This window comes from Quercus lobata, chromosome 10, assembly GCF_001633185.2.
Source record: "Quercus lobata isolate SW786 chromosome 10, ValleyOak3.0 Primary Assembly, whole genome shotgun sequence".
Lineage (NCBI taxonomy): Eukaryota > Viridiplantae > Streptophyta > Magnoliopsida > Fagales > Fagaceae > Quercus > Quercus lobata.
Window position 1 is genome coordinate 26,792,454 of NC_044913.1, and position 13,872 is coordinate 26,806,325.

Sequence of the window (13,872 nt, forward strand, 5' to 3'; positions counted from 1 at the left end):
AATTAAACAACACTATTCAACTACTTATATTTATCACGATACAAGGAGAACACGAATGCATTATGGACCCCTTTGTTCCTTATGGCTCATACAAAATTTAAATTATTGGAATTAAGAAGAAATAGATTTCCACTACGCTCTACCTTAATATCATCTTCACTATCACATTTATCTACACCATACCAGTGTACAAATAAAAATGAAAGCTGAAATTTTTGTTTAGACTTTAGACTAATCAAGTCATCACATAAACAAATCTCACTCAATTGATTTAAGAGAAAAGAACTTTATCTAATCAAATTGCTTTGTGTTGAAACCTCTTTCTAATCAATCAATAAAACATGGTCTAGTTGAGTAGGACATACGTAAGAGATATTATATAATATTGTGAGATCCATGTGAGAGTAATGTTACATGTACCCTTAAACAAGATACCACCTCTTCTATTACAGCTTAACAACAATAAAGCTTTAGTCTCAAATTTCGGAGTAAGGGTTAGCTACATTTATTCTTTTCTTTCATCCTATTTTATCAGAGAGAGAGAGAGAGAGAGAGAGAGAGAGATTTTATGATTCTAGTCCCTTGACCAACGCTCAAAAACAATTATTTGATCTTGACTTCCTTCACACATGCATCTGACTTTCACTGCCTTGGTGGACAGCAAATTGAATGCCAAGAGTAAAATTTACAGCCTGGCATATTTGAGAAGCAGAATATTTATATTTCAACCATGAAGCAACTTTATTGCATCTCCTTCACTGTTTATATAACATTGTGAGATCCATGTGAGTGAGATGTTACATGTACCCTTAAAAAAGATACCACCTCTTCTATTACAGCTTAACAACAATAAAGAGAGAGAGAGAGAGAGAGAGAGAGAGAGAGATTTTATGATTCTAGTCCCTTGACCAACCCTCAAAAACAATTATTTGATCTCGACTTCCTTCACACATGCATCTGAGTTTCACTGCCTTGGTGGAAAGCAAATTGAATGCCAAGAGTAAAATTTACAGCCTGGCATATTTGAGAAGCAGAATATTTATATTTCAACCATGAAGCAACTTTATTGCATCTCCTTCACTGTTGATAAGTTGACTAAAGATAGAATATGTTGTGCAATCTCTGCAGAGGCATTGGGATTTGCAGCTTTGAGAGCCCTCTCAGACATATCTGCCATTTTGCTCTCATCTCCTGTCAAACGTGAAGACAATTTTAAGGAAAAAAAATGAACAAAGAACGTTTTAATTATCATGGTTTTCATTATTAATAACAATACCCACAAATGACATCCAACATCTTCAAGGACAAGTTTATTTATACAATTTATTAACACGTGGCCAAAAGAATAAAAAAAATCAACCACTTATCTCTAACATAACTTTACACATCTAACATAACTATACACACTCAAACCCAAATATGACATAACACATTTGAAATAATAGAAACATACACTTGAATATTCTTAATGCTTTTATGTGAAGTTGGAAATAATAATACTGTGAAGGTGGCATGTTCAAAGAAAATAGCAAAAAGGATGCGGACAACCAAAATTACATGCCTCAACCACATGCATTTTAAAGAGTCCTAAGAAAAATTTCAGGAAATATAAGAGCAAGCCTCAAATTAATAAAGTCCTGAGTTTCAATTTTGTAAAATATCAGAGGAAGCAATACTGGGTATTGGCCTCTGTAACTGTTTAACAAAAAGAACCATTTGGGCTAAATGTTAGGGGAATCATCATCAGGCAAAATATTCAAGCAAGCACTTCAGGCAAAGCAATGCTGGACAATGGCACTGAAGTTGAGTACCCAAATGTTAGATGGAGCAACCTCACCTCATTGATGAATCTTCACAGGTAAGAATTGTCAGAGCCCTACAATATAATAACTGTCAGTTCCCTTCTACAATTCCCACATGTTTTGCCCTTTGGGAGGGGGTGTTGGAAGGGGTGGGGGGGGACCCATTCTATTTGCATGTTAAGGATCCTAATGCATTTCACATCTCACCTTTCTAGGATTTCATAAGAACTAAAATTATCTATGTAGCTTAGTAAAACCAGTGGAACTGCATAAGTACTCTAGAGTTTCATCATGTGAAAATCTGGAAAATCAAGATCTCATTATGATTTGGAAGTCAAATATAGAGTTTTTAAATTCCAGCACAGTAAAGTAATGAATGAACATCCAATAATAACCACAAATCTAAGCAAAAGATTCAACATACCCAATATCTCTTCAATTGCAATGGCAAGGGTGGTTGAATCAAGTTCATCTTCAGTTATAACCTTGCAATCTGCTAAATCAGCCAGTAAAGAAGCATTTCTGAATTGATGTCCTTCAGCAACATTTGGAGATGGTATCTACAAAGTCAGAAAGACATAATTACTCCCTCCTCCCAAACTAGAAGGGGTGCTTTCCTTCTTGCACAGCCCAAAGTGCATGGAAGCGTAAAAGTTGAAATCTTTTACCCACTGAACTTCCCATATCGTCCTTAGATTTCTTGGCACCCCTCAGAGCATTCATGAAAATTGTTGTCTTCATTTTATGTCAATAAAATATGTGCCATTTGCAAAACTCCCATCTACTTTAGGATGGTGGGGAGTATATCTTTTTACACTCAGGCAATAAAACCAACCCAATTAAGGACATGAGAAAAATTGAAAACACGGCTGGAAAGTGAGTTTCACATGCAGGGTGATAAAATGCCATATAAGATGAACATATAGGCATGGGTTTATAAGCATAAATGGAAAAAAATAAGATGCCATTTTTTTTGGACATGTGAGAGAGAGAGATTGGAAAATTACTAACTTGGGACCTCATACTTTTGTTCTTCAGGATTTATTTTGTCATCATATCATCATGAATAATTACATAGTTATGTATTCATACTTGATCATTATTTTTTAGTTATGAGTTATGACTGACAGATTTCAAGAATCAAGAAAAAGGAATGTCAGTCAGATTCAGTTCCTAGATCCCACAGAAAAATTATTAGGAGCATCACTAGAGCACACACATTCAAAAAGACGCATTGGGCATAACGTCAATAGATTTTTCAGAGATTATATCTTCTGGACCTTCCAACGAGTATAAAGACTGAGACTTCCCCAATAAAACTTAGATTCATATCCAAAACTCAAACATGTCTATTATTTATTAAGTTTTTAATCTTATATTCTCATCAGGCATGTATGTCAGTCAGAAGCAGTTCCTAGATTCAGTACAGAAAAAACCTGATCAGCATCATTAGAGCACATACATTCGAAAAGAGCTGCATTGTGCATAACGTCAATAGATTTTTCAAGGATAATATCTTCTGGACCTTCCAACAGGTATAAAGGTAGTTACCACCATTTTTCAAAAAAAAAAAAAAAAAATTTAAACATTGTTATTTATAATTTGATTTTACTTCTTCCATCTCCCCGAATCTTCCTAGAAGAAGCAGAACCACTTAAATAATCATAAATCATCTTTTTTGAGAGGTAATAACTAATAAATGAATACACGAATCACTAAGATCAAATATTCAAAATTTACAAGATGAAAGTATTAGATGATTAGTTCAAACTTCAAAACTTTGCCTTTTCATGTAAATTGTTGGTGCAGATTTAAGATACCTATCATGAAATGCCAAAAAATAAAAACACTATCCTACTTGATTTGTCAAATTAGATCCCAAAATGTTATAATCTCATATATGAAAATTAGTACAATATAAAGGGAATTTTTATTTAAAATTTTTTCTTAAATTTAAAAAGGAAATGAAAAATGAAGCTTCTTTACCAGAATAGAAGGTTTCCCAGTGGCCAAGATCTCATAGCAAGTCATAGCACCGGCTCTAGAAATGATAAGGTCTGCAGCTGCATATGCTAAATCCATAGAGTGCATAAACCTTCATAAAACAGAGGCACATTAGACTAAAAGGAACTAATAACCAAGTAGATTATAAATTACACCTGAAGACAACCATTCTATTTGAGCTTCCAAAGTTAAAAGCAGGTCATAAATTTATAAATCAGATCATAATTATTGAAGTCAAACTTAAAATGATGGTGAGAAAATTGTTAGTAGGAACAGGAGTGCAAATAAATGTTATAGATCATTACAACTAAAGCAGAATATATCTAGACCTCAAAGTAGACAATGGAAAGAAGCAAGAATCCTGTAGTTAAATAAGTTGTCTGATGTTTGCTTCATGAAAATTTGAATCTATCAGCATTGTTGGACACCATTTGATGAATTTGACCAATTTGAGTGATTTCACCATATTGGGCTATTCATTGCTTTCCACCAAAACTTATACTGAGTTGAAAAAAATAGGAGAGGATTAGCAGAGGTAGGCCAAGGCAACAGCTATCAAGTGTAGGGCAAAGAGATATTACTACCCGGAAGTCTAAATGGTTAGTTGAATTGACTTAAGATAAGAAATTGGATACATACAGGAAAATCTAAAAAAATGTAGGTTACATGCCTGTTTATACCTTTTCAACTGATGATTTTGTTTTTTGTTTTTTGTTTTTTGTTTTTTGTTGGGGGGGGGGGGGGGTGCGCGCAGACATAATCCATCATGCAAAGCAGCTTCTTAGCACTAAGATGGGGATGTAGAAAGATCCTAAAAAGTTAAACAAAATACATAAGAAGTTCAAAATACATTCTGTACGAGAGAGTAAAAAAACCCACTTGCTCTGCTGCTTATTTGTAAGAGAATAGAGGTAAACCTTTTCATAACTATTTGAAAGTAGTATCCAAGTACCCAACTAGAATACCTATGGAATAATATTTTGAAATTTATAGTTATGTAGTTTCTCCCCTATAATATCTATGACATCAATAGACAACAATTAACCTTGGTTGTCACAAGTTTCATGCTTCTTCATGGTCATACAGAAAAACCAGTTTGATTCTATCGTGTGCTTTTCACTATCTCATTGTTGAGCAGCGAAAATCTGGCATGTTACACACCATTATTTCGCAAGATTGTTAAGTAATATTATTACCAAGTTCACTTCAAACCAACAAGGCAGCAAGCAATTGCATTTACAGAAACACTCAAAGTAATGGAATCATAAATAGACTAACAAATAGATTGTATCTCATTCATACAGAAAACTACTTACGGCGTCAAAAACAAATGCGGGTGAGTTTTTACAAGGCTCTCCATTTCATTAAAGGACTCAACTCCAGTCTGCCATATAATAAACAAGTTGTTGTTTTGCAACAGCATCTGATAATACAAGTTCAACATAGCAATATTAATAGCATTAGCACCCAAAGACCCTCCAAGCACCAACAAAACCTTTCCCTTCAAATCCCCCTCCTTCCCTGACTTAGGAAAGAACCTCAACCTCGCTGCTGCCTTTGGCACGTAATGCCTCAATGCCATCCTCACCGGATTCCCACACACCACACATTTATTCTTCCTTGGAAAACAATCAATGGTCGAATTAAACGCCACGAAAACAACCTCAGCCAAGAATGAAAGAACCCAATTGGCAATCCCTGGAACTGAGTTCTGCTCTTGGATCACAACCTTAATGCCTTTCAGCCAAGCAGCTAGGCATATTGGGAATGAGACGTACCCGCCAGTACCAACAACAATATGAGGATCAAATTCCGAAAGTTTTCGATGACTTTGGATCAGGCTTTTTATCAAGCGGATGGGGAGCAAGAGGTTTCGTGGGGAGATAAGAGGTCGGGCTAGGGGAGAGGCGGGGACGGGGGCGAAGGCATAGCCAGTGGAGGGGATTCCGGCGCTTTCCATGCTATTGGGTGTGCCTAGGAAGAGGATTTGGACGTTGGGGTTGGTGATTTTGAGCTCGTCGGCAATGGCGACCGCGGGATATATGTGGCCACCAGTGCCACCAGCGGCGAAGACCACACGGAGAGTGTCAGTGGCATCATTTTGCGTGGTGGGTATTTGCTCATTTGGTTGTTGGTGTTCGAGGGAGAGACAGCAGAGGAGCTTGAGGGACCTGAAATGGAAAAAAAAAAAAAAAAAACAGAGAGAGATCAGTAAACTCAGTGTGTGTGTGTAGAAAGAGAGAGAGATGCAGAGCTTGCCTGGATTTGGGTTTAAGTGGAAGAGTGAGAGAAAAGGAGGAGGAGAGAGAAGAGTAGAATGGTAAGTATGGGGGTTTTGGAGAAATGGAAATGGCCATTAGAGCTGGGGAAGAAGGAATATTGATGGGTGCATTGGTGAAGAGTGGACTTGTATTGAAAGTCAGAGTAAAGAGTGTGAGAAAGAACACTGGGTGGTGAGTTGAAAGTGGGGTATCTCAGACACAACTCCACTGGTGGGTGTGGAGAACCAGGGAGGGAGAGGGAGTACAAGTAATGGGAGTTGAGAAAGACAGTTGATAAACAAAAAGTGTTTAATATTGGTGCACTGGCGCCTCCTCCTAGTCAAGTCTTAACCACAATTGAGTTTTGAGAGTTGCTTTCGTGCTCCATATTTCAATAATACCAACTAAGTATTTATTTTAATATTTCCTATCTAATAAATGAATAATATTTATTTCAAAAAATTATATCAGATTACTTTAATAATTTATCTTTCTGATAATATAGAAGATTATGATTAATTTATAGAAGTATTCTGATGTAATTTTTTGAAACAAATGTTACTCATTTATTGGGTAAAAAATACCAAAATAGATACTGAGTTGGTATTACTGAAACATGGTATACTTTCTCGTCTTACTCCTATCAATGCTGATTTTTGGAACTGGACCAACTTCTCCTACAAATTGAAAACATCTCTAAGGATGATCATGATTAGGAGATGGCCATTTTGTCCCGCCTAGTCCCACCCCACGCTACGATGAAATAAAGTGGAAATTAAGAACTAGGCAATATGTATATTAGGAGTTTTTATGTGCTATTATACTGTTGGTGTTAAAAAAACTTAGTTTGTATTACTAAGTATTTAAATGCATATTCTTCTATAAAAATAAGTATTTAAATGCATATATATTAAAACACCTTTTTTTTTTGATATGATATTTTCTTATTAAACACTTTGAATAATATTATTCAATTCTTACTTAAAATTAGTTTTTATCTGATGTGATAAATTTATTTATAATTTTTAGTATATTTATATTATTGAAATAGATTTTTATATAAAAGAAAAAAAAATTGTAACAGATGTGGGGCAAGTCAAATTGACACGAGTAGTGTATTAAGGGACGAGGATGGGGGAAAGAAAGTTTGCCCTATCATGTAGGGTTGGGCGGAATTGGAGCAAGATAAAACCTTGCGAGGTGTGGGTGAAATTCCCATCCTTCGACCCTGCTCTATCTCGTTGCCATCGATTGCCCATTATAATTAAAAACACAACTTTAAGTCACGATTTAAAACTTGAAAAAATTATGTTTTCATTTATAATGGGCAGTTTGTATTTGTACATAGTGTGTGCAACAAAAAATTATTTGAGTACGATGGAAAAAATTCAGATGATTTTTTTGGTATAGTAACGGGACTTTTTTACGAATTCTGCTTATACTTGAAGTTAAGGGAGGTAGAGAAATTGCTCAATAAAGAAAATATCTGGTTTACATATAATTTTGTTCGTTCGGGATTGTCTCAGTTTCGAATAAAATAAGAAAACGTTAGACAGTGTTTAAATTGATTAAAACTCTTTCTTGAATTATCAAATTCAAATAACGCTAGATTGTGACCCCTGTATTATTGTGAGTGTGATTCAATATATAGTTTTCATCAAATCCTTTTGTACTTTTCAAAATGTGATTCAAATTATATTCAATATACAGTTTTCTTAAGCTCTCACACCGGATAGTCTCTCTATTGTCATTATAATGTAGGTTAACTGTTAGAAACATTTTCATTTGAGAAAAATGCACGTGACTGTTTCAGGATTCGAAGATCAACTAACAAAATAACGTGCTTATTGGACTTTTTTTTTTTTTTTGGGCGGGAGGGATAAAACGTGCTTACCGGACTTAACAAACAACACACAGCTTGTTTTAAGGCCATGCATGTTATTAGATTCCCACATATCGGCAAATAGAATATCTAGAATTGAGTGTTTTACGGAATCCGAAAGTTACCTTTAGACTCCTATGCACATTTTACTAATCGATTTTGCAATTAACAGTCCAAAGAGTTGACTAATCTGATTATTGTGCTATTTAGATAAATTAGTAAATCAAACAATCACATGAACAATCTCACACACACGAGATGATGGATTGTTCACGAAGTGAAAACCCAATAAGGAAAAACACTCCCAAGGCCATGCCTAGCTCGTCAAATCCACTATGAAAAAGTCGCAATACTACTAGGGGTGTGCAAAAAACCGACGAACCAAACAAACCGGCCGAAACCGACCGAACCATTGCCAAATTTTCGGTTCGGTTTCGGTTTCAATTTTGAATTTTTAAAACCGAAAATATTCGATTCAGTTTTCAGTTTGAATGCATCGAACCGACTGAACCGAACCAAATCATATTATAACATTTTATAATATATTTTATATATAATATAAATTTTATAAATATTTAGGCCTCCTATACATATTTGGGCTTTTCATTTTGTTTAAAAACATTTGGGCCTTTTAAAAAAAAAAATGATCCAGCCTTTACATTTCATGTTTTCAATTTTCATTTTATCATTAGATTAAGTAACTATAATTAAACTAATTACTAATTAGATATCTAATTAAACTTAATCTAATTAAACTATAAAAAAAAAAAAAAAAAAAAACCCAATAGACCCACACGTTATTAGTTCTCACATTCACTCTCAGACTCCAGTCCCTCTCAGCTCTCACAGTCTCCTCTCACAGCCCCCACTCCAATCCCTCTCACAGCCTCCACTCCACGCCGACTTCCACGCAAATCTGTCTTTGTGTCGCCTCCACACGAATCTGTCTCTGCCGTTGCCTCAATCTGCCTCTGCCGCTGCCTTCACACACTGGCCTCCACATGAATCTACCTTTGCTGCTGCCTCGATCTACCTTTGCCGCCACCTCCACACGAATCGGCCTCTGTCGCCACCTCCACAAGCCGGCCTCCCCACGCCGGCTTGATCTTTTCATTCTCAGTTTCTCACAATGACATTTCTCGATAACCCTCTTTCTTTTTTGTATTTTGGGTTTTGTTTAATATTGCTATTTTCTGTAAATCTGTGATTGTGATTTTGAGTTGTTATTTTCTTATTGAAAAATCGATAACCCCATGTGATGTTGAGTTGTTTTTTTCTTTTTGTGACTGTGAATCTATGATGTTGACTGAAACCGAAAACTGACTGAAACTGACCAAAATCGAAATACAACCAAAACTGATCGGTTTCCAATTATTTTGGTCAATTTCGGTTGGGAATTTCACAAACCGAAAATTTCGGTTTTGGTTGGCCAAAACTAAAAAAACCGACCAAACCGAACCGATTACACCCCTAAATACTACCAACTTACAAGACCTTCTGTATACATTGTATCTAAGCTTTTTGCTCTTACTGCAACTACTAATCTAGCCATTGTCTTCACAATTCTTCAATGCTATAATTCGATCGCTAACTGCAAATCGATCTCTTGATTACTCGAAGGCTACTTGAAGATTTGATCATTGCCTCTATGGTTTCTAACAACACTCTAATATCAATAAAGTGATCTTTGTGTTGTGGGTGTGAATCTCCTCTCAAAAATTGGTCAATTGGACTGGGTGAAGAAATAGATGGCACTTGGTTAGGTTTTCACATGATACACTCTTTGGCCATCAAGATTTTTGTATCACGGATATTCGGGTTTTAATTTCATTCTTATATGGGTAACACTTAAGGAGTGATTAGCTCCACAAACAATTGAGAAAATCCCAATTTGTGAATTTCCATAACAGAATCGCTTGACCGAATGTTTTGTAAGTTTTAGAAGAAACTCTTTGTCTAATAGAATTTTGAATTGTGTAACTTTGCTTGATTGGTCCCAACTTCACTTAACTAAATTTCCCTAATATGCACCATGTAGAGCTTTCTTATAAGTTAAGAAACAATTACAATGAAATTTTAACATTACAAGTAAAATTTTTTACATAACTATTTATACTATAAATATCCTAACAATCTCCCTCCTTCTCAACTCTATAACAAAAGACCCTAAACAAACTCAAGAACTAGAATGCAACAATAAAGTAAACAAAATATCATAGCATATCATAAAAGATTATAATTTTGCCAGACAATAAATCTTCATCAAAAGACTACAATGATCAATTAAAAAAATAAATCAATCATCCGAAGATGTTAACATAGCAACTCCTCCTTGGTCATTGATGCAGCCTTCTTAGGCCTTTATTGTCTTCTAGCATTCATCCAGTGTTATTGTTCATCATTGTCATAATCAAGGGTGGAACTAGAATTTCAAGAATGGGGGGCCAAAGATAAAATTTTAACTAATGTAATTGTTAACGTATATAGTGTTGTGCGCTTTAGGCCCAATTAAATTACTTGTATAGCACACATTTTTGTACTACACTCTTTCTTGTATTGTACGCATATGTCTATTTTATAAAGATACTCATGTATATTCTATTATTTTGAGAAATACAATAAAATTATTCAGTATTTCTAACATGGTATCAGAGCCACTACTCTAACCCTCTAGTGTGCCGCTCTTAAGCAGTCTTGTCTTCTTGGGTGTCATCCATTGCAGCAGTTGTTGTGAGCAGCACCACTGCCTCCACCGTGACTCCAGTACATCAAAGACCACTGCCTTGCTGCCACCACCACTTCCGCTTCTCCGATCAAACTATAGATGCACCATCAGAAAGTAATCTCTCTAATTTGCTCTTTTGTGAAAAAATCGTCTTCATCGGACCTTTCACGTGCCTCCATGCGCTGCTACAAGTCTTGGCATTAAAATCACGTGCCACCAATCCTCTTCACGAACTTCCACGCATCTACACGTGCCAGAACTCGGTTGGCTGACGTCATCGGTTATGCCATGTTAGCCCTAGTGACATCATCAAGCCATGTGATCAATGCTTGCATTAGCAACATGTTAGCACTCAGTCAACGATTACGTCATCACGCTGACGTCATCACTGTTGACTTTTTGGTTGACTGTTAATCGCCGCCTTTGACCATTAACTTTTTGCCTGGGTTGACTTTTTGCAGTCCAGGTGCTTCTTTCCTAGTTTTTCACGTAGATTTCATTTTTGCAGTCCATTTTTGCATATTTTGCTTCTAAATGAAGAATAAGGACAGGTCTTTTTCTTGTTGCAATAATCATTGCTGACAATCCAGCAAACGTTTTTGCAATTTTTGCAAAAGTTTTGGCCACAATATTGAGACTTGCTATCATCGCAAAAAATCAACTGTTTCAATTTCTACTGCTACTGTTGCTAACATTGAGAGTGTCCAGCTAATGGCTCCCGTCTCTGCACAGTCTAAATCTTCAGGACGCACTTTCACCATATCCATAGATGACCTTAAAAATATCATCGCTAATGTCATTAGTATGGTTAGCAATGCATCTTATTCCTCTTCTCTCTCAACTTTATCTAGTATGTCTCCTTCCTTTTAGCTTATGGATTCTACTTTTTGTAATCACATGACACCTCACTCGTTCTTATTTTTTGAACTTAAACTTGCACCACACCCTTTTAATATTCGCACAGCAAATGGTTCCACAATGTCGGGTCATAATATAGGTTCCGTTTTAACCTCCAACTTCTCGATTCCTGGGGTCTTTAATGTTCTTGACCCTTTTTACAATTTATTTCCTATGAGATAATTAGCTGAGTTGGGTTATCACATTATCTTTGATTATTCTGGGTGTATTGTGCAGGATCCGAGGACGGGACAGGAGCGTGAGATCGGTCCTAGAGTTGGGCGTATGTTTCCTGTGGACAACCTTCGTCTTCCACTTGTTGCTCTTGTTTCTGTTGCTACCGCTACTACAGTTTCTTTAATTCCTTCCCTTGAACTTTGGCATGCTTGACTTGGTCACGCATCTTCCTTTTGAGTACAACAATTGGCTTCTAGAGGTTTGTTAGGTTCAGTGTCTACAGAAAATTTTGACTGTGTTTCATGCCAGTTAGAAAAACAACAAGCTTTACCTTTCAATACTAATGAATCAATATCCATTAATATCTTTGACCTTATTCATTCTGATGTTTGGGGGTCTTCCTCTGTTTCTAGTATTGGTGGGTCTTAATATTTTGTTGTCTTTTTTGATGATTACTCTTACTATAGCTAGATTTTTAATATGAAACATCGTTCTGAATTATTGCAAGTATATTCTAATTTTGCAAAAATAGTTGAAACTTAGTTTTCCAAACGCATCAAGTTTTTTTCGATTTGATAATGCTCTTGAATACACTCAATATGCTTTCTAAGTTGTTTTGCATTTCTATGGCACTATTCATCAACTAACTTGTCTAGGTACCTCTTAACAAAATGGTAGAGCTGAATGAAAACTTCGTCATATTCTTGACACTATTCGTGATATCCTTCTCTCTGTCAAAGTTCCTGCTCCTTTTTGGGGCGAAGCTGCTTTTCATGTTGTTCATGCTATTAATTGCATTCCAAGTCCTGTTATCCAAAATCAAACTCCATATGAGCACCTTTTTGGGTCACCTCTAGACTATCACCACCTTCACTCCTTCAGTTCTGCTTGTTTCGTTCTTCTTCAACCACATGAGCATAACAAACTTGAGCCTCATTCAAGGCTTTGTTGTTTTCTTGGTTATGACGAAACTCAAAAGGGGTATCGCTATTATGATCCTGTCTCTCATCATTTTCATATCTCTCACAATGTTGTCTTTTGGGAACATCGCTTCTTTGTCAAGCTCTCTTACTTCCATGCCTCCCTATCTTCTTCCTCTGTCTTAGATCTTTTTCTAGATGAGGCACATATTCCTTCTGTAGCTGCTCCTGATTCTTCTATAGATTTCTCTGTCCAACCACCAAATATCCTTGATCCCTTTTCTAGTTCACCATTTAATGAACAGGTGGGAAATAAACAGGTCGAAGACGAGCTACCCAACCCTGAGCTTGGGTCCCTTGCTCCTGCTCCACCTGAAGATCTTGTATAAGACATTCCACCTCGTTACTCAACTTGGGTAAGATCCATTTTTGCACATTTACTTGACTATCATTGTTACATTGCCCTTGCTACACTACACGAGCCTCACACCTATCATGAGGCTTCCACTGACACTTTATGACAGATTGCAATGAAAGAGAAACTTGATGCATTATCTAAAAACCATACTTGGGATTTGGTGACTCTCCCCTCTAGGAAATCTGTGGTTGGTTGTAAGTGGATCTACAAGATTAAGACTCGCTTTGATGGGTCCATTGAGTGCTACAAAGCACGTCTTTTTGCAAAAGGTTTTATACAAGAGTATGAGATTGATTATGAAGAGACTTTTGCTCCAGTTGCTCGTATCTCATTTGTTCGTGCTCTCTTAGCTGTTGCTGCTGCCAGTAAATGGGACATTTTTCAAATGGATGTAAAAAATGCATTCCTTAATGCGGATTTAAATGAAGAAGTTTATATGCAACCTCCTTCTAGTCTCTCTGTTGAATCAAACAAGTATTGTCACCTTTGACATGCACCTTATGGCCTTAAACAAGCTTCACGAGCTTGTTTTTCCAAATTCAGCTCTACCATTTCTCGCTTGGGATACATGGCCAGTCATTATGATTCTGTCTTATTTCTTCGTTGCACTGACAAAAACACTATTTTACTTCTCCTGTATGTGGATGATATGATCATAATTAGTGATGACCTCAGCTACTTCTTGGACATCTCAGCTATTTCTTGGGTCTTAAAATCACTCATTCTACAAATGGACTTTATACTACTCAAGCCAAGTATGCCTCTGAACTCTTGTCTTGAGCTGGA

The 13,872-nt window shown here is 36.2% G+C and overlaps 1 protein-coding gene across 3 annotated transcripts; it reads right to left on the reverse strand.

The window, feature by feature from the left end:
- Positions 1-636: 636 nt before the first annotated feature.
- LOC115964060 (UDP-N-acetylglucosamine--N-acetylmuramyl-(pentapeptide) pyrophosphoryl-undecaprenol N-acetylglucosamine transferase) lies at positions 637-6,392 on the reverse strand. 3 transcript variants are annotated; one of them, XM_031083355.1, is made up of 6 exons: positions 6,066-6,389; positions 5,123-5,977; positions 3,789-3,897; positions 2,227-2,362; positions 1,073-1,191; positions 637-750 (listed from the first exon to the last, which is right to left on the reverse strand). In XM_031083355.1, exons 1-6 carry the CDS (start codon positions 6,161-6,163, stop codon positions 742-744), a joined length of 1,326 nt encoding a protein of 441 aa, XP_030939215.1. In that variant the 5' UTR covers positions 6,164-6,389; the 3' UTR covers positions 637-741. The 3 variants fall into 3 exon arrangements, with proteins under 3 accessions (XP_030939215.1, XP_030939214.1, XP_030939213.1); XM_031083354.1 differs by having other exon boundaries at positions 637-729; positions 1,052-1,191; positions 6,066-6,388; XM_031083353.1 differs by having other exon boundaries at positions 637-1,191; positions 6,066-6,392.
- Positions 6,393-13,872: the final 7,480 nt, after the last annotated feature.

Excerpts from the sequence above, each read along its gene's own strand:
- LOC115964060 (XM_031083353.1), bottom strand. The coding sequence starts at position 6,163 with ATGGCCATTTCCATTTCTCCAAAACCCCCATACTTACCATTCTACTCT. Across the intron at positions 5,978-6,065 it reads CCACTTAAACCCAAATCCAG|GTCCCTCAAGCTCCTCTGCT; the intron begins GCAAGCTCTGCA and ends TTTCCATTTCAG. Across the intron at positions 2,363-3,788 it reads CTGGGAAACCTTCTATTCTG|ATACCATCTCCAAATGTTGC; the intron begins GTAAAGAAGCTT and ends CTGACTTTGTAG.